This window comes from Zootermopsis nevadensis, unplaced genomic scaffold (assembly GCF_977971745.1).
Source record: "Zootermopsis nevadensis isolate Lab colony 2312 unplaced genomic scaffold, Znev_1.0 Znev_ptg000023l, whole genome shotgun sequence".
Lineage (NCBI taxonomy): Eukaryota > Metazoa > Arthropoda > Insecta > Blattodea > Termopsidae > Zootermopsis > Zootermopsis nevadensis.
In genome coordinates this window covers 102,314-130,035 of record NW_028259155.1, presented here as the reverse complement: position 1 = coordinate 130,035, position 27,722 = coordinate 102,314, and the positions used below count along the sequence as shown (strand labels likewise).

General features: G+C 46.4%; 2 protein-coding genes across 2 annotated transcripts in view; one reads left to right on the top strand and one right to left on the bottom strand.

The window, feature by feature from the left end:
- Rap1 (RAS oncogene family member Rap1) overlaps window positions 1-27,722 on the bottom strand; it is a 59,891-nt gene that overhangs the window by 22,435 nt on the left and 9,734 nt on the right. The window lies entirely within an intron of this gene.
- The window catches only part of LOC110835693 (uncharacterized), a 41,394-nt gene that overhangs the window by 5,093 nt on the left and 8,579 nt on the right, over window positions 1-27,722 (top strand). The window contains exon 2 of the mRNA XM_022076185.2: window positions 19,023-19,156. Coding sequence (XP_021931877.1) covers window positions 19,055-19,156 — 102 coding nt within the window. The 5' untranslated portion in view covers window positions 19,023-19,054. The remainder of the gene's footprint in view (window positions 1-19,022; window positions 19,157-27,722) is intronic.

Sequence of the window (27,722 nt, the reverse complement as noted above, 5' to 3'; positions counted from 1 at the left end):
GTCCTTACACAACGCTGTTCCAGATACTTTCCTCGGTAATCTCAAACAGAGATCACGAACTTTTCATTGTTCTTACACTCGGTCATTTCGGCTGTGCGCAGTCTCCAGTTCCCATAGATTTCCTTCCCCATAGCAGCCATGCCTTTCCCTTGTCGCCCGCGATCTTAAAATTCTGCGGATGCCAGTGCATTTCATTGTACGGCCGGTGATTTGACGACGACAGCTGGAATTTCCATATTCTAACTTGGAGCCTGTACGTTCTTTGTGTTCGCCGACGCCGTGATGATTCATAAGCACCTTCCCTCCTACTGCTCCGACGCTTGAGGAGGAGAGAGACCGCCGCCATTCGCACTGCACTGTAACAAACCGCGGTTCAAAATCTTGCGGCAATACAACGCCGCAAACCGACGCCTTGTACCCTGCAACACGGGCGACGCTGCCACTGTTTCATTTTTATGGCGCCTGTCACCCCCCCCCCCCCCCCATAAATCACGATCTGCGTGGACCGACTGCATTATTATTAGACTTTGTTTACGCCTAAACCAGAACAAGCGAAAATTTTATGGGCGCGTCCATGTCAGTCAGCCCCCCCCCCCCCCCCCCTCCCATCAAGGCTCCTACGACAAGGCAAACTCTAAGTCAGGGCTTTCCCAAGGGGCGAAGCCCGCCTGTTGCTTAAATCCTGTGGTTGGACTCTGCGCGTAAGATGTTCGAACGCTCTTTCTAGAAAATCCCCGAGGCACTTGTTCGGAATGCAATCAGTTCCTCCGGCCTTCGTAAGTTTTCATGACCTTAAGTGACGGTGCATTACTGAATCAGAGACAGACCCGGCCTCCGGTCAATCAGATACCAGGAATGGCGACCTTGGGACACCCAACAGATTTTATTTCTCAATTCGATTTAATACTATCGTAAACTGAGTTACGAACTGAGCCGATATTTGCCGTCTTTTTCATCAGAGTTCCGTATTAACCGACGTTTTTGGAATTACGAACACGAAAGAATACGTTTTGCTGAAATCGTCATTTTTGTATCTCGAATATTCTGTTCGGTGGCCAAGCAACGAAAAACGCGCGCTGAAAAGTTCGTAAAGTGGGTCTAGCCACTGTTTACATTTCTAACCACAATCAAGTGATTAACCGATTCATTATGCTCAATTGTTTCCTAACAGCGAACGGGGACACACACTGGATGGCGGATTCGTTATCGAAAGCTTCCAATTCGATTTTAATATCCCAGTTTGCAAAATCACAGTCAATATTGTGTACCAGCGAATTTGAAGACACGTGATTGTCCTGCGGTGGAACGCAATTACGAATTAGGGATCGGATCTGTGTTTCTAATTATATTTCTGTCTTTGTTCGCGGCGCCATTGGTGCACGGGGAACGGTCAAATCTCGCTTGTGTTTGCTGCGTTGCGTTTTTGCACCGAGAACGAATCAGCGCCGGTCAATTAGCGAACGCGCACTGCCCAGAACTGCTGAATGTTTCATTCGATGTCGAGCAAATTCCCAACTTCAAACGCCCGCTGCAGTTTTGCAGTAATTACTAGATTAAAAGTGTCCGAGCAATGAGTTTATTATTGACTCGCGGCTCCAAACGTTTGAATCTCTGATACTGTAAATACCGTGTTCAATAATTATAATACCTCAGTTAAGGCATCGATAAACACGTTGGATCGTTGCTGCATTTACAAATTGTGTAGTTTGTACGCTCAGTAATTAACTTTGTTAAATGACGCTCTGTGACTGCAGAGAGACGTGAAGCTGTGTGATCCCGGTGTGCTAAAGCGACCGGTCCCGGCAACTCCCGCTTCAACGCGGGTGTTAACGTCGCCACGAAGACGCTGAGGGGCCAGAATACCCTTATTACATTCTGTCGCATTCGTCGAAGCCATGAAAATTAATTTTGGATTTATTTTGGCCTTGGAACGCGTGCATTTTGTTCACCAAGGAAAACGTTCAAACGCAAACTTACCGTTCAGAACAGCCATAATAACACGTTCTTAAATATATTTTGAAATATTTCGCTTTGATTGCCGAAGTGGTATAGCGCGTCATATATTTAACATATATTTGCAGTTTTCGTGTCTAATCGGTTGCTTTCGCCACATAAGAATTTCATTTAATTTGTTTTCTGCTGTTCTGTGTTGCCTCCGGCTAACTTTTTCTCCCTGGAACTTTATTGTTCTCATACTTCGCAAACGCGCCCGCTGTCGTAAATTTGCTACTAATTTTATGAGAATTGTACCTCATGGTCAGACGAAAGACATTACCGCGGACTGAGACTCAAATACCGCAAGTTCCTTTGTCGATATTCGCATCGTAATCGGAAACCGTTCACAGAATTTATTAGGAGCTCTGAGGCGCGTAGTCGGGGACCTGAACAGGACGAAGGAGGCGCTTGTTTGTTACGCTGCGTGAGTTGACATCGTATGTGACTGAGTAGTTTCGCGTAAAACGCATTTAAACAATGAGTCTGCCATGTCTGTAACCGCCTTAATAAAATGGGAATACAAAACCCCGAAGACCGCGCCGATTTCATCAAAGTTTCATGCGAAGTCTGCAAGTCATTCCCGTCCAACTGGCGCCTATCTCGACGAGGTTCGTGATCCAACGCCATCAATCCGAATGACGTCAGAATGCGACTTTCCGAAGAGGAAGTGATCAGCCCCTTTATATTTTCCATAAGCCACTGTCCTGTCACGAAGAATGGCGGAAAACACGTCTGGACTCGCCACAGATTGAATAAGGGATGAGCTGGGAAAATGACAAATGAGGAGCGTCGTTATGACGACTGATCATCCGATTGCATCGCTCGGCTGAGAGAAGAAAATTGAGAACGCAGGGCGAAGTGGCGCAGATTTTTTAAAAAAGAAAGGCTTGGACAAAAGGAAGCAGCGAGAGAGAACGAGAAGAATATTGAAACTGACTCAGCGAACTTGGGCCCAGCGACTGGAAGAGGATAGGGCGTCGGTGGTAATCGAGCTTGAATCAAATTTTCGAAAATCGATTACTAAATATCACGTGGGCAGTTACTGAATGTTGGGGGTAGGCGAAACGTGCTCTTGTTCCTGGGTTGAACAGCGTCAACCAGGTGATCTTCGCATTGGTAAAGTGTTGTGTTTCCTTTGCGGTACGGACTGAATTGTTAAATAAAATTCAGACGATCATCTCGACACAGGGTTTCTTGGTTTTACTCTGCTATGAAGGAAATGTCTAGATCGTTCCCAAGTTACAAATTCAAATTGCTACTGCATGCTTCTGATACAGCCCTCCCGATTTAACCCCTTACTCTAGAAGCCATTAAATTGCGAACTCCGCTTTCCAATTTATGGCTTCAGCATTTACTAACAAGGAAATCAAAATTCCGCCGTTCATGTTATCAAGTTCTTTATCACCCTAATAGCTTCATTATTTCTCTATCCTTACGAGAAGGAACAGAGGGCATTGCCTTGGAACTAGAAGATGCTCCTTCTCCCCCCCCCCCAGAAATATAGCGCCTTCCCCTGTCCCCCTCAATTTTCTCTCCGCCTCTGCTGTTAATGGACCGACGCAAATGACTCGCGACTCGCCATTCGTATCTCATTCGAAGCTCTGCAACAACTGCATCAGACAGACGTCTTTATGTAGCGAAATAATTAATGGTACTTACTAACTTCCACCATCCTCATCTGTCAAATCAAAGAGCACGTTTACGTGCTCAAGCCTGAACGGCGAGCTGAGAGTCGGCGTTCACGCTGCAGTTGAAGAGATACTTTATGTCGTGACGACGTTTCGGCTGCCGAAACTGCGCGCATATCTCAGAAACAAGTGAAAACGAATTTGGACGAGGGAAGCGTAGAAATACTTGAAGGCCCGAAACACATGCGACAGTATTACGAGCGCTCTGGAGTAAACTTCGTAGACCTCGCAGTAGAAAATTCCCTTCTTCTCTTTATTTCATTTGTTCCACTGGCACAGCAGAAGCTGTCAGAGTGTGCGGGCCTGCGATGCGTTTGTGACCTCAAATCGTGTGCTTCAGAAGAACATCGAATTTATCTCTCAGCAGATCTAAGAAATTCCACGAAGCACGAGACAACGAAATCCTCTTTTCGGGACGCTGAGAGTGACGTCAAATGGTGCAAAGCTACTCTTCTACGTCTGTCCGTGCGCCCGGAGCCTCTGAGGCGTGGACGTACTGAAACTTGCACAAAGATAACATTGCACTTCGCAGCTGACGTGATACGCCTCGTTGAAGCTGCACGCATTCACGAGCTGCTAGCCGTCGCGTACGTCTCACGTTGATACACCCTGGGCTTTCTTACGCGGCTTAATCATAGCCAGGGTAGTGTGAATGCCAGGGGCGTCCAACATGGCATCCAGTCTAATCACAGGCCTTGCTGTTGCTTGATCGAGGTATCGATCGACTGCGTATCGAATCTGGGCAAAGAGCCTCTCCACCGGGCGCGTTCTTCCTGTTGAGGCATCTTTTAAAGTGATTTCTGGCCACCAGGATTTACACTTTCTGCCCGAACACTGCCCCGTTCAATATTGAAGTTACGGCAATTGAATTATAAAATCGCGGAATGCGTGCTGAATTTCAGTTCGCAATGTTCTCATATCTGAAAACCGAAGTAAAAATTATGCATAAAATTCTGCCAAAAAATAAAACAGCAATGACTCGTCTGATAAACACATTTTTGTTGACCGCTGTCACAAATTCGATGAAGGTGAGAGTTTTCTTCTGTTGGCGCTAGATGTCACGTGCGAGGGCCGTCGTTTCAAGAACAGACGATGTTCGTCCTGCCGAGGTCGCGGACCCACCCACTCCGTCCGACAGCGTTAACGTTTGAGGGCTCCGCGGTTTTATTCGGCTCGTGACGCTCGCAAGGAAGCGTCCCCGACACCCGGGCAAGTCGTTCGATCATTTCAGACGCGCGTCACTTGCGGTGTGGCGTCTCCTCCTCACACCCAGCATTCGACAAGGATCCAGGACACACGGCAAGGAAGACCACGTCATGGTCGGTGCGGATTGGAAGTAGAAGAAGAATTGTACGTTTCCGTGGAATTTTGAGACTTGTTAGTGAATGTATCGTTCGTTTCCTGTTGAAACACAAAATTTTCTTTCAGAAAACAAAATCTGTACGCTTCTAGAATTAGGTTTGCACTTCTCGCGAAATGAGAAGCCAGCTCATTTGATGTAGGTTTACGAATCTGTCATTTGATAACAGAAGTCGGATTTACAACTCAATAAAAGTCATCTGAAGAAAGGCATTTCGTGTCGTTCAGTAATCGATCGATCGATCACTCTGCACAAACGACATTTCTCGACCCATTTGTCGTAATTACAGTGAACAGTCGGTCCACGGAAATGATCCTTTCTGAGTCCATTCAAGAAACGTTCTGCATGCATCAATGCGCGTTTACAAGCTTCTATGAGGTCGCAGATCAATGTTAATGGACGTAAACATAAATCTGACTTACAAAAGCCTTCACTTCACGAAAAAGCTATGTAAATAAGCCCATATGAATGCGTATAATTTTACTGGGAACAACTGCTCTTTTGCAGAGCTGTCAATATCTGCGCAAAATTAGAGCAAGATAAACTGCATCAATCCGACTGAAAACTTGGTTGAAGCTTCAAAGGCTTTGAGCGTCGTCTCTTGAAAGTCCGAATGAACGATTCCGTCTGCCCGAGTCTTCGAAGTTCTGCCCTCGGATCTGCAGCGGAGCTGTGAAGGGCTGACTGCAGACCCGTCTGAGGTGACTAGTTGTTGTTCAAGAGGCAAACCCTTGCCGAATTTCATAATTCCTGCTGAGGAAATGCGCACTTCTTTGTCCTTACACTACGTAGTGCCATTTTAGAAATGCGTGTTCGTTTAAGCCACGCATTTTTACACACTTTTTTTAATTTTCCGGTGATATCGGGTGACTACCATTGACAGGCCGTGTGAAACACAGATCTCACGAGGTAACGCGGAGCTTTTGCTTTCAGTGACCGCCGTAATCAGACAGAACGCGTCGACAAAGGTACAGTCGCACTCACCGCAACCTAACACGACACGACGTAACGTAATACGGCGTGACACGCCACAGAGAAAAACCAAACTGTGGATGCAAAGCAGATCACAATGGCCATGTGTACAAACTGCTACTGGATGCACGGATCGGAACTCACAAAGAAGTGCCTGCGGCCAGACAATTCGACGGCCCTTCCTTATTTTAAAACCTGAACTTATTGAAGGAAACGGAGATAGTTATCAATGCATTATCTTCATAAATATGCTCCCTGTAATGTAACTGTAATGTAACATTAATTTCACAGACAGTAACAAAGTTCGGGAATTGCATTCCATACCGGAATTCACAAAACAAAACTCACGCGTTTTTGCAACGTGCATTTAGAGGCATTAATTTCACCTTGTTCGACACTTCCCACTTCGGCCACCAGATCGCAGCACCTCAGAGTCCACCTCGCGACTTCCCTCATCTGTCATTTTGTAATCTCCTCTCGTAGGATATTAAAGAGCGCGGTTTTGATGCCGTGCAGAATGGCATAATCTTCAAGCCAAAGTTCGTCCAAATCCGTCCAGTGGTTCTCGAGTTGAATCGACTGGACGGAGGGACGGACGGAAGGGCAGATAGACTCGACCGGTCCATAATGCCCTCTGGCTACACACTCCTTATTACGTAAGGAAAGCATAACAACGGTTCGAGAAACCTAATTGTATTTATGAATTGCCGATAAAATTTCGGAGCAGAATGTGGCTTTCTCTCACTTTTCTGTTCTTCCGTCGTCCCGGGGCGTCGCCACTTGTAAATTCAAATGTCGGATTCCACGATTCTTAGCCAGAGCAGAGCATTACGGGCCCCTGTGTTCTACTTCCCATTCAGAGACTCGGTTGCCATAGCAACACGAGAGCTGTACCACACACACACACACACCAGTAGATCTCACGTGCCTGAAATTCGAGAGGTTTTGCCATCGGGTGTAGATCTCGTATATTTTCAACCTATCACGTTGCAATATTCCACTGCAGGCAGATAGATTTTTTGAAGCGCCTCTCATGAAATTCAAATAAATCCCGAACTCCAATATGTCACGTGACGATGCCACAAACAAATACTGAGCCGGCAGAAAATGCCGAGTCTTCTGGTCTTCCGGGCGATATTAGTCGTCGGCCTTAACACGTGACAGAACTGCAGCCCTAGTTCTTGTCAATGGAAACTGCTTTTTACGTGCATGCAGAAGCTGCCTCTGAAATTTGGTGACTCAATGGGGCACTAAATATGTGCATATTACAAAGCCATTAAATGTATAATTTCTCAAGAACTACAACCGAGGAAATTCCATACTTCCATCTAAGCGGGTTTTTTGTAGCAACTCATTTACTGAAAATTCTAGTTCGAAATTTTGCCTTTGTCTTTCGTTTCTGAAGTTCTGAAAAATACGTTTTGTGTTTGAAAGAAAAAACTGTAATGAACTTGTTCACTGATGTCTGAATGGAAAGGAGAAGAAAAGAAATGCCGTAAGTATAAAAACGCGCTTGTCATCGTCTTCCTTGACGCGTTTCCAACCTCCACAGCTGTTCGTAGCCGTCATGGAGCTCCTGAGTAAAATCGGGAGCCACGAAGGCCCACAGAACACGCGTTTTTAATTAAATATCTGCCGTAGCTAAAAATGTTTTCAGCAGAAGTTTCACAGGAACACCCGTCGCGTATCGGCAACAAACAAACGAACAAATAAACACACGGCAGACAGAGAGAGAGGGGGGGGGGAGACCAGTGGGGCGTACGAATCCAGAAACTTTTTTGTTGTTGTTATATTACCCTGCGCTTTGAGGATTGGATCAGTGCGGGGGTTGGCGGGGCGAGAGAAACCGCAGTTGTTTGTAAAACAAAATAATCCGTGTTCCCGGGCGATTCAGAACTTTCACAAAGCAGAAAGGCGAATCCGGGCGAAAGGTTGTGTTGTCTCAGACTTCAGCTCCTAATCTCATGCCCGTCTTGCGCCTCCGCGGTCTGGCCGACGACTACCGGAGCACCTCTGAGACGCCGGTGAATCAGACTACACGGCGCAACATCCCATCTGTAGCCAGAAGAAATCGCGGCTCCTAATTCCATCCTAATGGCACAATGTGCACTGCCTGGCACTAGTCACAGAATGACCTTCGGAATCCGCGCGAGACAGACGTCGACGGACCTAATGACGCTGGTTTAGTTCACTCTCTCGGGCGTAGAAGCTGCGTGTGCGAGGAGACTCCCAAGACGGCAGGGAACATCTTTAAATAAAACCTCGTCAGCAGGTCGGCACTGCAGTCAGGTCACGTTCAGGCGAAGTAAAAGGTAGGATGTTGAGCAGGTAACAAAACCTAATTACCTCAGGATTACAGTCGCACACAAAGCGTGAACAGAAAATGTTGTGTCTGTATCAAACACCCAAGAATACGAGTACGGAATCGAGTAGCAGCGGTAATTAGAAGCATTTTTATAAGAAGGCATTTCAAGGAACTGGAAAACTTCAAAGAAAGGTTCCAGTAGTTTTCATTAACAGAATTACACAATTTGTATTAATTCCTCAGTAGCCTAGTTCATTACATTTTAAGCAGGAAAGGGCCCAATGTCCATAAGATTATTCAGGAACTTCGTCGAGACAAAAAACATTCGTTCTTCGAAAAGCATCTGAAGAGATCGCCGTTGTAAAATGCCTGTCGTTCACAGCGGTGATTCAATCAGGGCACTCGCTGGATCATCGCTCAGAGCGCGCGCACAAAACAGAGCTGGCGTCTCTGTTAACAACCTTACAACCTTTAATTTAACAGTTACTACAAGTTTTCCAATATTAAGCCGGAAACTCCCCCCCCCCCCCCTACACGGAACAAAAAAGTATGAAGCAAGAATTGCACAGAATTACTTCTGAAACAAGGCAGCGGGTTGTTCGTAAAACAAACGCCGCCATTTTGTTCCACAAGACGAAACAGGAGCACAAAGATTGTCCCCCTCGAAAGATTCAATTCATTTTATGTCCAAAACGCTACACAATTGATTTGCGTGACCTCGGTTTATCTTATGCTTACACTGATCTGTCGATGAGTAAACTGAAGATTATTTTGTCTTGTGTCTTAGAGACTTTTACACATGTCAGATCTCGATGTTTGCGTCTGCAGATTTTGCACAGTGCGGCAAAGAATTCTGAACAGAATCCTGCGGATGATTCTCCTAATATAACCTGCTATTAATTTCTTCGTTAAACAAAACGTAGATTTTGGTTTTCTCGGCGTTTTATTACACGCAAAGATGCAGAATTGGCACAGTCACAATACGTTCCGTGTTAGGTGCATGAGTAGACGACGGGGTTAATTATTTCTTGAAGTTACATTCGGCGAAGGGGTCTTGTCTACCTCACACGATTAAAACAACTCGAAATCTTTAGGTGGGACAGAAAACCCAACAGAATTCGAATCCCCATAAGACTCTTTCTTGGTAAAATACTGCCCCAAAGCGCTGCGGTAAATTTCCAAAATTTTGAAATTCATTAACTGTGCCGAAGCATCGGTCGTCATGGAATTCCACTGAGTTTCTCAACAAAAAAACATCTGAAACTGTTTCAGCGTGGTAGGATATTAAACGTTAACCTGACAGAGGCTTCTGCGTATCAGAGCACAATGCAATTTCGTCATTACGTGGCAGGTCCAATGCAGTACAACCCGAATTCAATTGAGGACACAAGACTCGCTCTATTTATCAAACAGTCGCGTTTAACTTTCAAACACAATTACCAAGTTCCGAGTTGGGGAGCGCGCACTGGTTCACTGTGTGTTTAATTGAATTCGTAAGAATCCAACGCAAACCCCGCGACTAACTACGACGCCCATCCCATTCTGACGCTTCGATCGCGAACTTTGCAAGGAACTCGACGCTGCCTCGAGCGTCTGAGAGAGAACCAAGTCGAACGGGCAGAGCTCAACAACGAACGAGTCTTCAGTTTAAACGACGCTGTTCCAATCAGACAAGTTACGTAGCGAACCATGAATGCTGGTGTGGTCACTGAATCTGAGCTAGCTGTAGTGGCCTATTTTAAAAGCGGGAGAAACTCGCGAAAAGTCGGGATTCGAATCGACTCTAAAAAATTCCAGAGCGTCAATGCCAGGAAAGTGAATCCACGGACATTGCAAATCTCCGGGACGTTTCGGAGGTGCCAGCTGCAGAACTGCGCCGATTGTCTGTCCTTCCGACGGTCCGAAGTGCGACGAACGCAGGCTGTGCAGGCGAACTGGATGCAGGCGAGTGCCGCTCTGAATTGATCCGCTGTCCCAACAACTCCTCGCACTGAGGAGCGCGTGTTTAACAACGCACAGGCCGAGCGAGCGTTTCGGAACTTCTGCTTTTCGTGCTTTACTGCACGGGGACTGAGTTCGTGACTCGGCGCTGACAGTCCTTGAGACTGAGATTCATATTTTAAAACACGAAGCTTTCCGTTGCAGATCTGACGAAACCAGAAAAGTCCCCACCGTTATTTAAAACGTCTGTATCGTTATCATGCTAGTGACATCTTTAACATTTTCCCGAACGTCTCGCCCATTCGCCCATCGCGTAAATGCACAATAATGACCTTAAAAATTTGTACCCCCCCCCCCAATAATGTCAGGGTGATTAAGTCAAGAAGAATGAGATGGGCGGGGCATGTGCACGTGGTATTGGTTGAGAACCCTGAAGGGAAGAGACCGCTGGGGAGACCTAGACGTAGATGGGAGGATAATGTCAGGCGGGATCTAAGGGAGATAGGAGTTGAAGGAGATTGGATTTTGTTGGCCCAGGACACGGTCCGGTGGAGGGCTTTGGTTAATTCGGTGATGAACCTTAGGGTTCCCTAAGCCATCTAGTTGGATAGCGAACTTCTGTGGTGGTTACGATAGTAGTGACATGATATTCACATTCAAATTGGCTACAGGCAGTCTCAAAAACCACACTCCGTGTGTCGAGTTTTCTGTCAGCTCATATCAAAATCTCTTCTGATGCCAATTTTTTGAACCGCACTGTACCGCGCAGCATCCAACCTCCGTCGGCCCGCTCGAGAGCGCTTCTTTCGAACGAGGACCGTAGCGAGGGTCGCCGATCCATCAAACCGCGTCACTTCTTCATCTTCTGGCAGCGAAGAAACTTCTTCCAAACTTGTGAGTGAGTGCGTTCGCCTGATGTTCGCGTTTCATTACCCACCGCACAGTTCGGACATCTGTCTCCTCTCACCGCGTCCAATAATAGTCGGGAAGCTGATGACGTACCTACAATCACTAGCAACACATCATCCAGCGGGCACGGAAATGGACCACGTGTTGGCCCGCTCCCCAGCAAACGTCGTCTGTGCTTCCTGGTTATGTAAGCTGAGTTTCCGAAACGTCGGAATTCTACTATGCGAGTGGCCGACCTCGTTGACTCATTTAAGCGAATCGAGTGTGCAAAGTCGAAGCACTGCAAATGACATATTTCAAAGAGCAGGGAAGAAAATGTCGTGGTAAATTTTAAGACTCAAAATCTAACCAAACTAACGAAGGTCAGGAAAATCCTGAACGTGAATGGTCAGTCTAGCGAAGACTCGAACCAAGAACATCGCAAATAGGAGACCACGTATTGGCCGTTTCAAAGATTCGGCTGAGAAGGAAGTGACAGGGAGAGAGAACAAACTTATGACGCCCTCTTAGTCTGAGAAAGAGCTCAGACAACCGCACCGACATCGCAAAGTGAGGCTGGGCGTTTCTTCCCTCCGACGGCGAGCGTCGGACATTTTCTGCTCCTTAACTGCCATGACATCCGATGGTCGAAATGCCCGTTTCCATGTGGGTGGCAGCACTGAGTTTACATTGTCCAAGCAATTTGTTTTTCGGTCCGAAATGTCAAGTTGCGACTGCACGCGTCCAGAACACGCCGCAAAAGGAAAACCAATTTCCTTATCGGAAATGAAACCACAGACGACTGCTGGGTGTTGGGTTAGGTTAGAGACGTCGTTAGACAAGGCCCTCCCCTCCTCCTGCTGTAATCGTGTTCCTGACAGCAGTAAGGCAGTGGGTCGCTGCCAGTTACACGCCTGTAATTGGTACAGACTCCGTCTTTGTGCGCGGGCATCAAAGGCCGGTGTGAGCCTTGACATTTCCGGAGAACTTTTTCTCCCACGTTTCAGAGCCTCTTTTTTTTCGACATTTGGCAAACGAGCGTTTGCACTTGTAAATTGCAGCACGTGACGACGCGTGCAAACATTCTTGCCTCGAAGGGGGTTCGACCCCGCGACCCAAGTGTTTGAGGGGCCGTCGTGATTTTGACTGTAATCAATTTTTTAAACACAATCCCAGATTTTGCCCGGTCTTTTTGCTGTTATTAACAGTGGAGCTGCCTGCACTCACTCTCTTGAACGGACTGAACACAACCCGGAATCTTTTCCTTCTCCATGGAAATAGAAAGTTTCTTCCGTTCTGACCTCGGCTGTTCCCAGTTCCAGTGATCTTGCGAACTCGACACAGTTTTCTAAAATGCTGTGGGATTGCATTTGAATTACTTACGCCGGTCAGTCACTTGTCAGTGCTCAGTGCGTGAAGTTTGCTTCCTGCTGTAGCCGGTGCAATTAAACTCGCTAGAATAATCCGTAATAGCACCTAACTGCACTCGGCACAATCCAGTGATGTGTTGCGTGAGGCGGTCGTTCAGGCGTTTGAACATCGAGACGTGGACAGGCGGGGTCTCCCTCGGGGAGAAGTGTCTGGCGAACAAGAACAGGATGTTCGTGTGACCGCCGCGGTCAACGAAGCGAGCGTCTGTTGGAGTGTCAACATACATCACGCGGGAATTCTAAAATCGAATCCACCTTCGTTGAAGAACCGAAGTCAAACGACTGTCTCTGCGTCCTACCTGAAAACGTGTTCAAGACGAATTAAAGCTAACGCAGTCCTGCGAAGAACAACCTAATGGGATTTCCGTTTTGGGACTTGCAATAAATGGTTCTCTATTAAAAACCCTTCTCGTTTGTGGGCGTTGATGTCGCCTGAAACACAAGCAAGAGGGAACGAAAACATAAAAATGGATTACTCGAGACGGAAGGGCGGGTCAGTGACTCGCGGTCTGGTTGAGGCTGCCTTTGTTTCATTAATGCTCCACAGAGCAGTTGCTCTCTTTCCCTCCCTCACTCACTGTCTGGTTCTTCTTGGTGAGGGAGAACACGGATGAGTCCTGCCACTGTTGTACCTAAATATCTTTGGCGTGGTCATTAATATACAAAAATATTAACATAAATTCTTCCTGACAATGAAAAAATATACGAAGTAACTCCCTACCTCGTGTTTCTAAGCAGAGCCACATTGCACCTGCGTCCTTACGACGAAAATTCCATTAGCATTTACAGTGGCACTCTCAGTTCCAGATATGAAGCCATTAATCAAAGGTGTAAGGCAAGGTTGCCGGTTCTCTTCGGTGTTTATATTGGCGAAGTCATGGAAGCACGAATTTTAAATTAAGGCGATGGATCCAAATCACCATCATGTCTGCCATTTTTGCACAGGCCGAAAGTGAATTGCAGTTGGTTAAAATTAACACGAAAGTACAGTTTAGAAACGACCATAACGTTGTGCCATTCAAAGAGAATACTTAAAAAGATCTGAAACCGCGTTGGAGAGCCGAGCCCCAGAGAACGTTCAAGATTTTAAACTGGGCTGCGATTTGTTCCGTAAACGTGGCGAAGACATGGGAGATAAAAAATGATTCAGATGTCAGCGCATGTTTGCAACCAATAAAAACAAATCTAACTAACAAAAGCCGAACATTTTTGTTCAGGGCGCTGTTATTCTGTCGTGCATTGTTTCCGAAATAAAGTAAATCGCTTTCGCTGGGACTTGAAGTCAGGACAGTTGTTCGGTATCGTGGCCTCAGAAATAACCCTCACCGGTGCTCGATCTCAGGATACTTCTTTGGTATTTTAACCTTTCTGAAATCCCTTCCTTATCTCAGACCACAAGTACTCCACTTTCGGGGCAAATTACTTCTTCCCTTCTCGAACAAGAAGCGAACGTGTTTCACACGATGCAGATGAAACACTCGGGGCCTCTGTTGTAATCAGCACTTCGTCGTCCTCAAAAACATTTACAGGAACACGGATATCACTTCCAATCAGAACAAGCGTTTTCCGATAATCATGATCATTACCGAGTCATTCTAATTGTGTTAGCAAAGTTCACCACAGCCTCTTCATATTCCACCGACTGTACCATCATTTGGATTCTCATATAAATAACTGCGAACCCCACGGAACAGCCTTCACTGCCTGCCCACCCTGAGGGAAGCTAATTCGGTTCACAGACTCGTCACTGATGCTCCTGCCGCCAGTCATTTAGTGGCACTAATTGATCATTAACTTCGCAAAAAGCACTGAAGTCATTAAATCAGGACAGCAATCTGTTAGTGCACACATGGAGGACGTTTCAGAACAGCGGGAGCAACTAGCAGAGAAATGAGGACTTAACGGAGGCGGTTCACAAAACTTTATTCCTGCCATCGGGTCCAGGAGGATGGCGACATTCCTCCTTTGCACCTTGTACTTAGGGGCAATAAGTCCGCCTTGTTCAGTAGTTCCCACTTTCGCTTTTAAAAGATCACAGCACTTCGGTGTCCACCTCGCGACTTCCCTCATCTGTGATTTTGTAATCTCCTCTCGTAGGATATTAAAGAGCGCGGTTTTGATGCCGTGCAGAATGGCACAATCTTCAAGCCAAAGTTCGTCCAAATCCGTCCAGTGGTTCTCGAGTTGAATCGACTGGACAGAAGGACGGACAAATAGACAGGCCCACAAAGCTTTATCGCTATGCACTTAGTGCGAAGAACGGATAAGAATCAAACCACTTCACGCCGTGTCTCCGGGAAGTAATTAATTGCGAATGACAACGGCCGGCAGCTTAAAAGGAGAAACACGTCTCCTGAGGACGGAGATGGTGCAACATCGTCTGCCAGGCGTTTAGTTGAGTTGGTCAATAACGGAACTGATTCTGAGAAACGCATGACCTCAAAGTCATCTTGTGGTGTGCGAAACATGATACAACACCGCAAAAGGGGACGGAAGGAACGAGCTAGAACGAGAAGGACAGAATGACACTCGCCAATATGAGGGTAGTTTAATGTTTTCTGTGACGTAGAACTGGATCCACCGATTATGGCCGCTGACCTTGTGGGGAGTGCCCAGTATGCGGACCACTCAATGAAGGAAGGAAGGAGTTTCCGTCGGTCAGTACAGTCTGTGTAGAAGCCTGATAAATGGTCATTGATAACGCCTCGTATCGCAACACTCAGACAAACCACCGACGTCTTAGTCAAAGGACGAAATGAAAGCCACGGCTTGGACGGCTGAGATCTTTGTGTATCTTCACGATCAAAATTGCAGTCGCCTTGTAAGATTTCCTTCACCAAATCTTCGTACTCATTTCTTTGGTCCCGAGGACGAACATCCAATCGTTGAAGGGGATTGGAAGTCAAGGCCCCTTCGCTCGAGACCCGGAACCCAGACCGTGCGCCGCGTGGTTACCAATGTTTCGGAGCAAAATATCGCCTTCATCATCAGGGTTGAAACTACATTTTTCACCACGCGAGCATCTGAAACCTCAGATCTCAATAACGAGGCCTCATTCATGTCTGTGACTTTTGTCGATTCCTTTTTGGTTAGGTACAGATTATATTCGCTTGTTTGTTTGTTTTCTAAACAAGGGCGTGTTTGTTCATTGCGCCGTCGAACGAGACTGATTTCATACCTCCTATTCCACGTCGCAAAGAACGCGTGAGGTGGACGTTTTTCGTATTCCGGCACGGAATGCATTTCCGAGACTCTTCTTGTACGAGGAGAAGCTGTCACTTATTCCGCTCCTTACAATTCGCACGTCACTAAGCTTGCCCCTTCGAGAGAGTGCTTCAGGAAAAATCACACCAAAAAGGTATCACCTGACACCAAAGCAGACCTACTGCGTGGGTGGATTTTAATCCGAAATATTGGACTGCGTTTGGAATTTAAAAGTTAATTTAAGTGGACCTGGCCTATGGCTGCCTGACAATGAAATATAAATATGGACGAACACAAATAGTCAACTCGGAGGTCTGATGACAAAGCACAGTCGCAATTAAGGACAGAGCGCGGTGACATAGACAGACAGACAGACAGACAGGCCGTACAGTTACAAATGGCATGTGCTCACGTGACCAGACAGCAAACCCAATGTCCCTGCCACATTGATTCCCCGTAATTAAAACCCTTTCACATTCAGCCCGCTTCTCATTTGTTAACAACTTATTTTGCTTTCTCCACACGCGAAGTCAGCGCTTTCACAGGCAGCTTCGTGTCTGTCTGTCTGTCTGTTTTATTTCCGAAATTACAGCACTGAACGGATTTCGATTAAATGTAGAATGCTGTCACTGTCTGACTTCCGCGGGTGCTGTGACCTTTGCCCCCGCATAAGGAAGTAAAGTAATGATGTCCCATTACACGCCATGTAGGCGCTTGCGGGGAGAGACTACCGCCGAATGTGCTTCGATCTTGGAACGAAGTTCTCAAGTAACTGGGTTTTCTTTTTACATTCTTTGAAAGCGATGGACCAAGTTTTACACGCGTGTGATAAAGGGCAGAACAAATTCAACAGTCGCTAATCGCATCGCATTCAGTAGATTCGCGGCTGCCTTGTGTCTTTCTTCACAATCATTCTCTCTGGAACAGGCGGTGAAGAATGTGCCAGTCGTATTGATTTCTTCCTGCAAGAGCACATCTTTCAACGACGCTCGCGAAGACTTCGCCTCTCTTCTGTATGAGGAATCGCTTCGTGCGAGCTGATACACGTGCCTCCGTCTGTACACAGAGACTACTCACGCCATCTGTGAATTCTCTCCTCACGACCCGTGCCCCTTTAAGAAGGCACACTTCCCCAGTCGACACAATGTCCTCACAGATTCCCCTGTCATCGTCCCACACTGACGCCGAAGCTCGTCTAAATAATATTTAAGAATCCAGTCCGTACCGCGAAGAAAACACAACACTTCACCATTGCAACGATCAACTGCTTAACGCTGTTTAAGGAAATAATCGCTGTTTACAGAGAGAATTTAACGAAACACATTCGTATAAAATGCAGAGTTAATTAATAATGACCGCTGAAGTAGACGGGGAATAAACTTATACGCTCTGCTTTAAGGGGTTAAACAGTCGGAGTAATTCGTTCTCATCAGAACGTCTCGTGGTGAATCCCACACGTGGCCAGTTCAATTTTCTTGCCTTCTGCACAATAATTATTACATATTTTAATATTATTCTCCCATTAACGCCAGGTTATTGAAAGTGGTCTGTTTCCACGTTGTTTCGCAAGCCAAATGCTGCAAAAACCTTTCTCGATATCTTCCTATTTTACGTGTCGCCTACGCTGTTGTGGATTCTGCTCACGTAGAAGACATCGGTCACAGGACGTTCTCCACTTGGTCACTAGTTCGTCCTCGTTACGGATTCTTACATTCAAACACCCATTGCATCTGCACATCGACCGAGGGACGCGCCCATTCATGGCAATGCCTGAATATTTAATTCTCTTACACCGCCATAAAACACAAGAGTCTGATTTGCACTTAAATAGCAGCGATGCTCAGACTTATTCGATGCTTCACAATTCATTCTTATGTTATTTAACAACGCTGGACCGTCTCTACAGGTTACACAGCGCCCAATGCCATGGTTAGCGTGACCACGAATTTCCCTGGATAAGAATTTTCGCCTGGAATTTTGAGAGCCAAGATTCGAACCGCTTGCTTCAACAACCAGTAATTGTGCATCTTTATTATTTCCGTGTTTCCTGTTATACTCAGCGTAAACTGCAATTATTTCCTTAACAGCACTAACCAACTGATCCTCGTAATCGCCAAGTGTTGTGTTTTCTTTGCGGTACGGCCTGAATTCTTAGGTAATGTTCAGGCAAGTTGAGGCTACGAAATTTTAATGCGGAATATTACGGTTCTCATTTCAGTTATTATGCCGACGGCCATGGTTAGAACGTAAGCACACAAAGCGAAGCAGCTGTGTTATTTGGGCGGTTAGATACAGGAGAATAAGCAGGAAAGCGGCGCGTTCAAAAGTTTGGTTATGAAAAGCGTGTAGGAAAGAGCACACTGGCTAAACCTAGAAGTACGCGCAGAGAAGAAGCCAAGCACATGTTCATATCTCGTCACCAGACCTCACATAATCCTCGCAAATAAATCCTTTGAAAATGTGGCTATACTGCTCTGTGTTGGAACATATGTTAGGGAGCGGGTTGATTGGATTAATGTGGACCAGCGCTGGTTCATGTGAACGCGTTGATAGACCTTCGTGTTGCGATTTGTGGACGAGCTCTAAGACTATTAGCTCTTGAGGGGTCGAGTGGTTTAGTTAGTTCCAGTCTGCAAGTGTAATTTAGAACACGGTCCATTTCTTTCCGTTACTAATAAAAAGGGGAATAAAACGGAAGAGAGCAAGCAGATTAGAATTGCTAATGCCCTTTCAACATTTTTCCCCTCGCTCGTTAATTTTGCGCTTATCTGAGGACATGCAATTCTGTTCTCTGCATAAGAGGGATCGGACATGCAGATTTCATCTCCAGACCCCGCGTTAAACATTTAAATGTATGCAAACAGACAATTTGGAAGTTTCTTCGGAAAGTGTTTGAAACGTCGCCGAATTACGAGCTAACATGGCCGAGGCACGACGTCGACGTCGATCCCACTAATGCAAGATTGGGCACACTGTGTCCTGCCACGACTCCGCACGACTGCAACCAGAATGAAACGGATGCCGCGGACGTAATATAAATAACATTTTCTCTTTCTCTCACTTAATTCTACGACGCTCTATCAAGTGCTGAGACTCGCGCAGACAGATTTAAACTCATTGCACTCACAGACTAAATTCTGCATCGAAGAAATGTAAACAAAGTCCCACATCCGTGCCGGAATATCTTCAGCACTTGGCGACGAACGCATCTGTTCAGTGCCTGTTGTGTTCTTTTGTAGGGGACTCCCGTGATGCGTGACAGAGCAGGACTATGAAGTCGGCCATCTTGTTTCCCTACGAAGCCCTCAACGCGCGTGGATGCTGCAGGCTCCATGCCCGTCACGCGGCCATCACCAGTGCCATCTATACTTTGGTAAGTGAACGAAAATGCACCTCCCGATACCCGTCCGACACTGACATTCTTTGTCTGCAGCTCCGAAGCTCATATCCCGAGTTTCTTCAGGCACATGCGCAAACTCAGAAATGCGCACGAATTGACACAGTTACGTTTTGAATGGAGTACAATATTAAAATGGCCTCAAAGGTATAACAACTGAGGTTCTGGTATAATTCTTCGGATTCAGGAGGTCGACCGCTGTTGTGAACACGATAATGAACCCCCGTTCTCAGTCGAACGTTCCGATACTCTGGGATGTGACGCCGACGGTTCAGAGGCGCCTGCTGCCTCAATCGTCAGGTCGACGAGTTCCCCGGTATTATTATTCATCAATTACCGCTGCAGAACTCAGAGCAGACTCAAGGTTTTGCTCGAGGGTCCCAAAAACTGAGGCACGTTCCTGTCATCAAGTGTCATTCAGACGAGCTTCGGCCTCAAAACGTCAGTGTTTCGACTTGCATTCGGAATGTGATTTGATTCTTCACAAAGTGCGACGTGTGACGCCTGCGGGCTAGACTTCCCTCCACACACTAATCGACAGACCAAAATGTCAGCTCTGACAGCAAGCAGAGTGAGTGAGTGAACCTCGAAACACAATGGGGTTGATCCAGCCCAATGGTCGTCATGCTTAAACGCGCGCATCATAGCGAACAGCCTCCACTTCGAATCCATTTCACGGTGCGATTGCTTGTATCATCATCGCCGTCCTAATTACATATGCTAATGAAGCCTCTACTAGTCCGGTCCGAGAACATGGCCCTGACACAACGAGATAGAGGCCAGAAGGTACACGCGCGGGCGACATTTATTTGTATTGTAGAAGAATCAGGCTCGGTGGCTAACCGCTCCTGACTGCGACAGTGCACCAGACGCTTTCAAATGCAGACACAAGACTCTGGCGGGCTATGCAACAAATACCAGACTTCCGTCTCTTGGTTGTCCGGCCAGCGGACACTTCGAAAGACGTATATCAGACGTCCGGACAGAAACAATTATCAAGCCAGCTGTGGGCTTGGTTTTATCCTGAATGTTGCGACGCAATGCGCTGTACACATTCAGACGAAACAGGAACAAATGACAGCGCAGTTGCGTCTCCCAGAAGCCAGCTGTATAGGAGCTTAGCTAACCTAAACCTTAAGCGAAGATGAGTACACTCCAACCTGTTAGGGAAGACCAGATGAAACACTGGAAACTAAAAGCCTTTGCTCTGAGACCAGCCAAGTGCCGAGTAAGGGGTGAAGCCCCTGACGTAGGATCGAGGGTAAGATGATGGGCTGCTTTGTCAGGGTGTGTCGACGTACGTTCTGAGTCTGCGTTTGACGAAAAGCCACGTCTCAAATGCAGGAAGGCGAAGGAACATCCTCATTTTTCGGAAGAGGCTGTCAGTGAGAGGGCGCGGCGGATTGGACGCCTTTGCGAGGATTAGGGCCCAGCACACCTGAGGCGAATCCTTTGCGGGAAAAGGCAAAGAGGACGGCTGAAGGCATGCGAAATTCGTGTCTGCCTCCTGGGAACCGGAAGACGAATAATTGCGTGTGTTAATGACGTCATGACGACACGTGGCGTGCCGTGATACTCGTGGCTTCAGACATCGGCAATTTTATGCGAGTTACTTGAACACGTGATCAATACTGAATGCCTGAATGGCGCCATCTGTGGTGAAGAGGGGGCGTCATGACGGATGTGCAAATATTTGCTCCAATCAAATTTTTCCATATCACCTCCTTGTATTAATTCCTATTTACTGCACGTACAAATCCCTCGCTTCGAAGCCAATAGCACGACAGACATCTCGTAACACGCAAACAAGTGTCGCTGTTCCTCATTGCATTTCGCTAAGAATTCATAACGCCGACTTTTCTTGCACGTACAAGCGCCAAAGGTCACGCTTTATGAAGCCCGCTGGAGCGTCCGTCCCACCTGCTTCAGTAATCAATACCATAATTTTGTACTTGTGTGCTTCGACCGTGGTTTTCCTCGGTCCTAGAGCAAGTGCTGAGTTGTTATCCAAATTCCACGTTGCTCAAGCAGCCACCCCAGTGATAATATCAAACACCGTTAGCATAAGGACGAGCGAGCAGTGCCTGGGACCTTGGCAGCCACAAATTTAATTTTTATGACGCCCCCCCCCCCCCACACACATTTTCTCTCTTCCTGTCTTCATTCGACTTCAAGGGGCGAACGCCTCGCCCAGCCCTCGCATTGGTTGGGCGACGCGCGAAATCGAAATTCGTCCTACAACTTCAGTATTAAATTTCGTCGTAATCCTTTGGTATATTCCAAGGCAAACTAAACATTACATCCCTATCAGGCGTTCATTACACGCATTCCGTGCAAATGACGCATAGAAACGAACCTCCTGGTACCAGAGACTTCATTAAACAAGCGGTTCTTACCGCTCCCGATGTGTGGCAGACAGGTTTTGGGACACCCGGCACATCACCGCACGTCAGAAAACAATTACAGCGGAAAGTTAAAGTGGGCTTACAGTTTCTAGGATAAAAGCAATAAGCTGGAATCCATTACGGGCTTAAAGTGCAGGACGGCTTCGTACACACATGGGCCCAGCTTTATAAAGCGAGGCAACACTGAACGCTTACGACCCCAACTTCTCCATGAGCAGATCTGATCAATGTCTTGTCAGATTCAGCGGAAAACCCGCCTTTTTGAATGCCATTCCAGCTCCTTCTAGCCCCTGGGAGCGACGGAACACGATTAACCGCGCAGACGACTGCAGAATGTTCTAGTCCGCCCGTCCCTTGTTCACTCTGTCGTAACTCTTGTTTTCAGTCAGCTGTTCCTTTGTTAATTCTCTTAATCACAAAACTTTTGTTTACTTGTTTTAATAACCAACTTCTCTCACCGTCCGAAGCCGAAGCTCGTCTAAATACGTTTTGAAAATTCAGTCCGTACCGAAAAGAAAACTCCACACTTCACCATTACAAAGATTAACTGCTTAACGCTGTTCAAGTTAGCCTGTTTAACGTAACCAGGCCTGCTGGTGGTTAGTTCTTGGAACATTTTTCTTAGTTTGGTAATACTGAATGTAACGACGTTTAGCGTCACCCAGCGGTCGCAGCAGCCGTGTTATTGCTATTACACGAACGAAGAAAAAATCCATTTTCGAATTGGAATAGAGAAGCCTCGCAATTAGTAACTTGCTCCTGGCTGTGGACCATTCCGTAAGTAAATATGGATCCAATTAGCGCTGGGAAAATATCGGATGATAATGTTCCTGCACAGAAAATGAACATCCAGTGTTCTGTCTGCGAAATGGATTGGAAACAATCAGGTGACAAGAATGAATTAAACAGTGAGGCAAAATGTCAAGAACAGTCCGACGCGTTGAGCGTCTGAGGCCTTGTCCTAATTCCTAAAAGCCACCATCTGGAAGCTTTCACAATGGACACACACAAAGTCGAAGAGAAATGCTTTCACTTCCATCGTTCGTAGAGACGCGTGGAAATGAGCAGAGCCACAAAACGAATGCCCCTTCGGTATTTCCTAACGTGAATAATGAACCGACATTCGAGTACTCAAAAAATGCAGTGCCGTTGCGTTTCAACGCTGAATGCAAAATATGTTCCTCGACTATGGCGTTGAAGGATGCTTTGTGCATTGTAAATATCCTTCAATTGTTGAAGCTCAACATGACGTGGGAATCATATTTAACGCTGTAAGTGTTACACCGAATTTTCTGAGAGCAGAAACCAGTTTTCACGGATTTTTATCTCTTCAAAACATGCGACTAATTTTCCGGGGTTATCTCTACAATATGTACATTTCTGTATTTACCACTACAACGCGGAATTTGTGATAAAGTCCCTACTGCGTAATTGTTGGACACCCCTGTTATAAATTTTCAGAATGAAATGTTAACGGGTTTAACATTCTTTCTCAAGACGCCGCCGTTTTCCATTTTTTTTTTTTGGATCCTTTGTGGTCAATTCCCGAAACGACGATAACTTTCGTGGGGCTGCAGTAATGCATTCCGACACGCAACTGGATTATTTTTCCGGGCGTGTCTGGAAGAGAAACATTCTTTTCTTTTACTGCCATTTTTCGAAGGCCCGCAGTTTGAGAGCTTGTTTTCTCGCGCGTGTCAGAGGCCACCACAAATTCGCGAGACTGTAGCAATCGCTCAATTATCCGCTGCCGTACCTCGCAACGCAATAGACAAGATTCAGGGGAGCATCACCCCTCTTCGTTCTTAAGAGCATCGACGCCCGACGCCATGAATTAAACCGGCGTCGGAGGGAGACGCAAGCTCTAAGCGGATTAGTGAACTGAGCGCCTGAGACGACTCCGCTCTGCCTCCGACGGGGCCATGATCTCCTGCCCCCGAATTGCATGTGACATTACCACAATTGTGGAAGAGGCGGTAAGCATTTTCAATTTAATGCGTGTCGGTACGTCAGAGTGGCATCTTAATATGAAGGAGGAAGAAGAAGAAGAAGAAGAAGAAGGCGCTGTTTCTGTGAAACCAAAATCGTCCGTCTGCTGTTTGCACTTTTTGCCGCTCTCAGTTGGTCAACAGGTGGCACTTTTAACGCTGGAAATGTTCCGTGTTCTTTTTAGAATTCGATTCCACGCCTGGGTCATTTCTCACGGCGAGAGAAAGACTTTCATTGTAACTCGGCAGTTGCCACAGATATTCGTTGTTTTTTTTTCCAGAAAGAAAAGCGAAACTTACCAAGTTCACCGCGCGACAGTTTTTCAGCGCCTGTCCTCCGAAACTGCATTTTTCACGTGCCTCGGAATGATAAATTCTGTTAATTTGCATCCTTAAAAATGTCTGCTACGTACGCTCGCCTCTGGGGCCACACAGAGAGATGAGGGATGTAAGGGGTGGGGGTTTCAAAACTGGATAACAAGATTTTTGAGCGCAGAGCGAATACACGGTAACCCTCCCCTCCCACTGCGTGACTGGTAGTCATTTAGTCACAAAGCGTACTTAAAACTCTTTTACTCAATTATACGGATGTCACTGGATAATTTACGTCCCCGGAGCCTCGTCCAGTCCGCTCTGATGCAAGGGAAACCAAGAGCTTGTGTCACTCATGCAAGAATCTGCATACGTCGTTTTCATAAAATCTTCTCCCGGAGCAACAGCAGGCGAAGAAGTTTCGCTAATAACCGCCTCCTCTTCAGACTGTTTCTTATATTCGTGTCTCACAAACGGAATTAACAAGGACTGGTGACGTCACTGGATTCATCAACTTGCACAGCAAAACCCTTGCTGCTCTTAATCCGTTTAATTAACTCACATTCGATGCGGCAACTCCCGTCTTCGATAGCTCACTCGGTATGATAATTTCCGTTCTCATGTTTACCGACTGATGTTCAGAATCCTTCAACTCATCTTATTTACTTTGAAAATAACTCGCAATTTTGTATGCAAACGCCGTTGTAATTTTGCGGCAACAACGGAGTTTGTATCGCTTAAAACACTGGGCAAAAGTCGTCCTTGAACCACAAGGAAATCACAACCGGAAACGGCTGTCTGCACATTCTCGTTTCTTCTTGAAGTTTTCTTTGGCGCGTGAGGTTCCTGTGGCTCCGTCCGTTTCCTTGCCAATCTACGTCTTTTCCCTAACTTGAGCCGGCGATCCACTGTCAGGATTCACAGTACGAAAACGTCGGTACTTCAATTTAAATAACTAAGATTGATGAACTCCCAGCCCTAACTTCAAAGAAACTGGAACGAACTGGAAAGATGCGAATTTCATATGAAGATCGGTGCCTTCTGAGCTGTTGCGCTGTCTACCGACGTTTCAGAAGTCCTTGCTGCCTCCACCATCAGGGCTATCGCAATGCCATCCGAAATATCACTCACACGTCGCGCACCGTGGTTCGGACCTCCACTCGCGCCAGACAGACAGAAAGAAACGCGCGTCGGACTATTTCGTACATTGACGGCGCTCGTGTGATTTCGACGTCGAACGTTCGCAGCCTGTGGCGCACGTGACGGAGGCTGGTTTATGAAGAGGCGACGGCCAGGTTTTGTTCCGTGGCTCAACCTAAGCTAACCCGCTCATAGAAGTTCTCTCTCAACCAAACGGCTCGCTTTCACCTTCATTGAGCGGATTGAACGTCAGTTAATTCAGCTTATGATTTATGCGATATGAGATTGAATAAGCGGGTGATTAATTGTAAGCAACACATTGAACAATCGTGACGTGCAGCTAGATGATAGTCGGTTCGAAAGCCGGCCGAGACAAGTCTGTACAAACAAGAACATTAATCACGTTGCTTGTGGACAATAGTCAGACACGCCCTCTCTGTACACTCCTTACCTTCGCCCAAATTCCAGCTCAGATGAAGAATGTCTGCAGGAAGGCAAAATGCTCTCCGCGTGTCCATCGTCTGTCTTCTTCGCACTAAACTGGTGAAATCGGAAATAAAATGTTTTGGCTGCCTTTTCTGTTCCCTTCTTCAGGGATCAGATGCGACTGGAAATCCAAGTTGAAGTCATTGCGTGAGTCTTGGTATCGAACCCCCTTCTGGATCTCATGACAAGGTTTTTTATATTTAGAGTCTTCACCCTCCGGATGGAGCCCTCTCTAACGAAGTCCCTGTCTCTGTCGAAATCTCACAACACTTAGCCTAAAACGCACTGTCCTATAACGTACGTAAGTAATTACGCTTAGGTTTTCTTAAGCTGGATTTATTCTACGCACTTATTGCAATTAATCCGGCTCTGCTCTGCTCACAATTTGCCTGCCTGCCGAGATAAATGAGAAATTTGCACAGATTTTTAAAGCATTGTCGTCCTTCGCCTGCATTACAGTTTTTCTTGTCGGGCCTTGGAATTTCATTCAGGATTTGAGCATCTTTCTTCGTATTTACACGCTGTAACTTAGATTTGATTACTCTGTACGAGATGGAGAAACGCGTACTAAACTTTGTGACATCTGTTGGTGAGAATTCCTACTACAATTTAACTGCCGGTGAGAATTGAAGCTGTCACTTTCCTGGAAATCTAATTAATTTTTTATGCATACCAGTTGCAACAAAAGTGGTTTAACGGACATGCTGGGAAATGAATGGGTTCCTGTAGTCGAAAATTTGAGAGTGACTTGTATTGTTTAACAGAGCGTGCAAACAGCATTCAGACTTTTAATATCCACTAAAGCATCTTAAATGATTTTCCCCACTTCATTTGTGGCAGTCCAGTCGGTCAGTTGATGCGGTTCTGAACACTTTTGTTCCCCGATGCCCGGACAGACGTAGTCTGAGGCCACGACCACTGGCTTCAGTTTGTGCCCGCCCAGCACCGAGGTCCGGACTGCGTTGACCCTCGACCCTACTTCGCCGTCGGCACAGGAAAAGGCAGTTTCCCCTTACGAGGGCACTCATCACGTGATGGATGCGTCCACATTAAGCAGAATTACGGTAACTTTGGGTTGAACGCTGAATACAACTTAATAACAGCGCAGATTATTTTTCTGCTGTTTTGTGACGCAATACAAAATCAGTGAACGCCGAGTGTCCACACGGACCAGACGCAAATTTTTGATGCCCGCTGTTTCCGCTACCCGATCCAAATGAACAAGCGCGCTCCTTCGGGCGAACGAGAGAAGATACAGACGAGTCTCAGTGTGAAAACGCAGACAAAGGCTGGCTTGTCTCCCGGCTGTATAGATTATCGATTCATGAAGCGCATCTACGTTCTTGTTCGCAGTTTGTCTGTTCGTCTCTGACGATTCGTCTTCGAACCGACGCACAGCGCCGTGTCAGGAGCAGAGACGCCCTGGCCTAGCAGGAAATCGAATTACTAATTATGAGACGCTGTCTGTGACGGCTAGATTTCAGATGTTGCAGTTAATTACGCAGATAAGTCACTTGAGATCTCAAAAGCGCTACGACTTAGCTGCTTGAGGGCCTGACGACCCGTGGCGCCGGGAAAACGACGTTGGCATTCATTACGATTAAGCAGTTGCTTGTGTCCGTATTCTGCAGTAAGGTTAGAACGCCAGGGACTTCACGTGACCCCACAGCCAAAAGTCCAAGTGCCTACATGGCGTATAGTGAGACAGAGTTAACTTTCTACTTCTCTTGTTGCAAAATCGCGAATCAGATACATCGTCATAAACACTTCGTGACAGGAACGTGTGTTCTCCATTCAGTTGTAATGCGTAGGAAAGGGAGCATTTCCGACCCCATGTATATAGAAACTTTCTTCGTTGTTTTGGTTCCAAGAACACGCCCTCATATTTTCCAAACATACTTTTGACTCATCCTGTATAGTTGTGGCGCACAGTTAATATCCTTAATACAACGTGATACCACCTGAAGATGGCCCTTTCTAGACCGAACCATATAGTGGATAAGTGAACGAACAGACAGACGATAACTAAAAAATATTTGTGCGCTGTGAATTATAATTTTATGCAACCGGTAATACCGACATGACGCAAAAATTTTTGGGCGGGATCGACACTAGCGCCAATTAATATTTGGTACTGAAGTGATGTACTAGGGTAGTAAAATATACAACTCACCTTTCCACAATTCTTCGTAAAATGTAAAAGGATGGCAT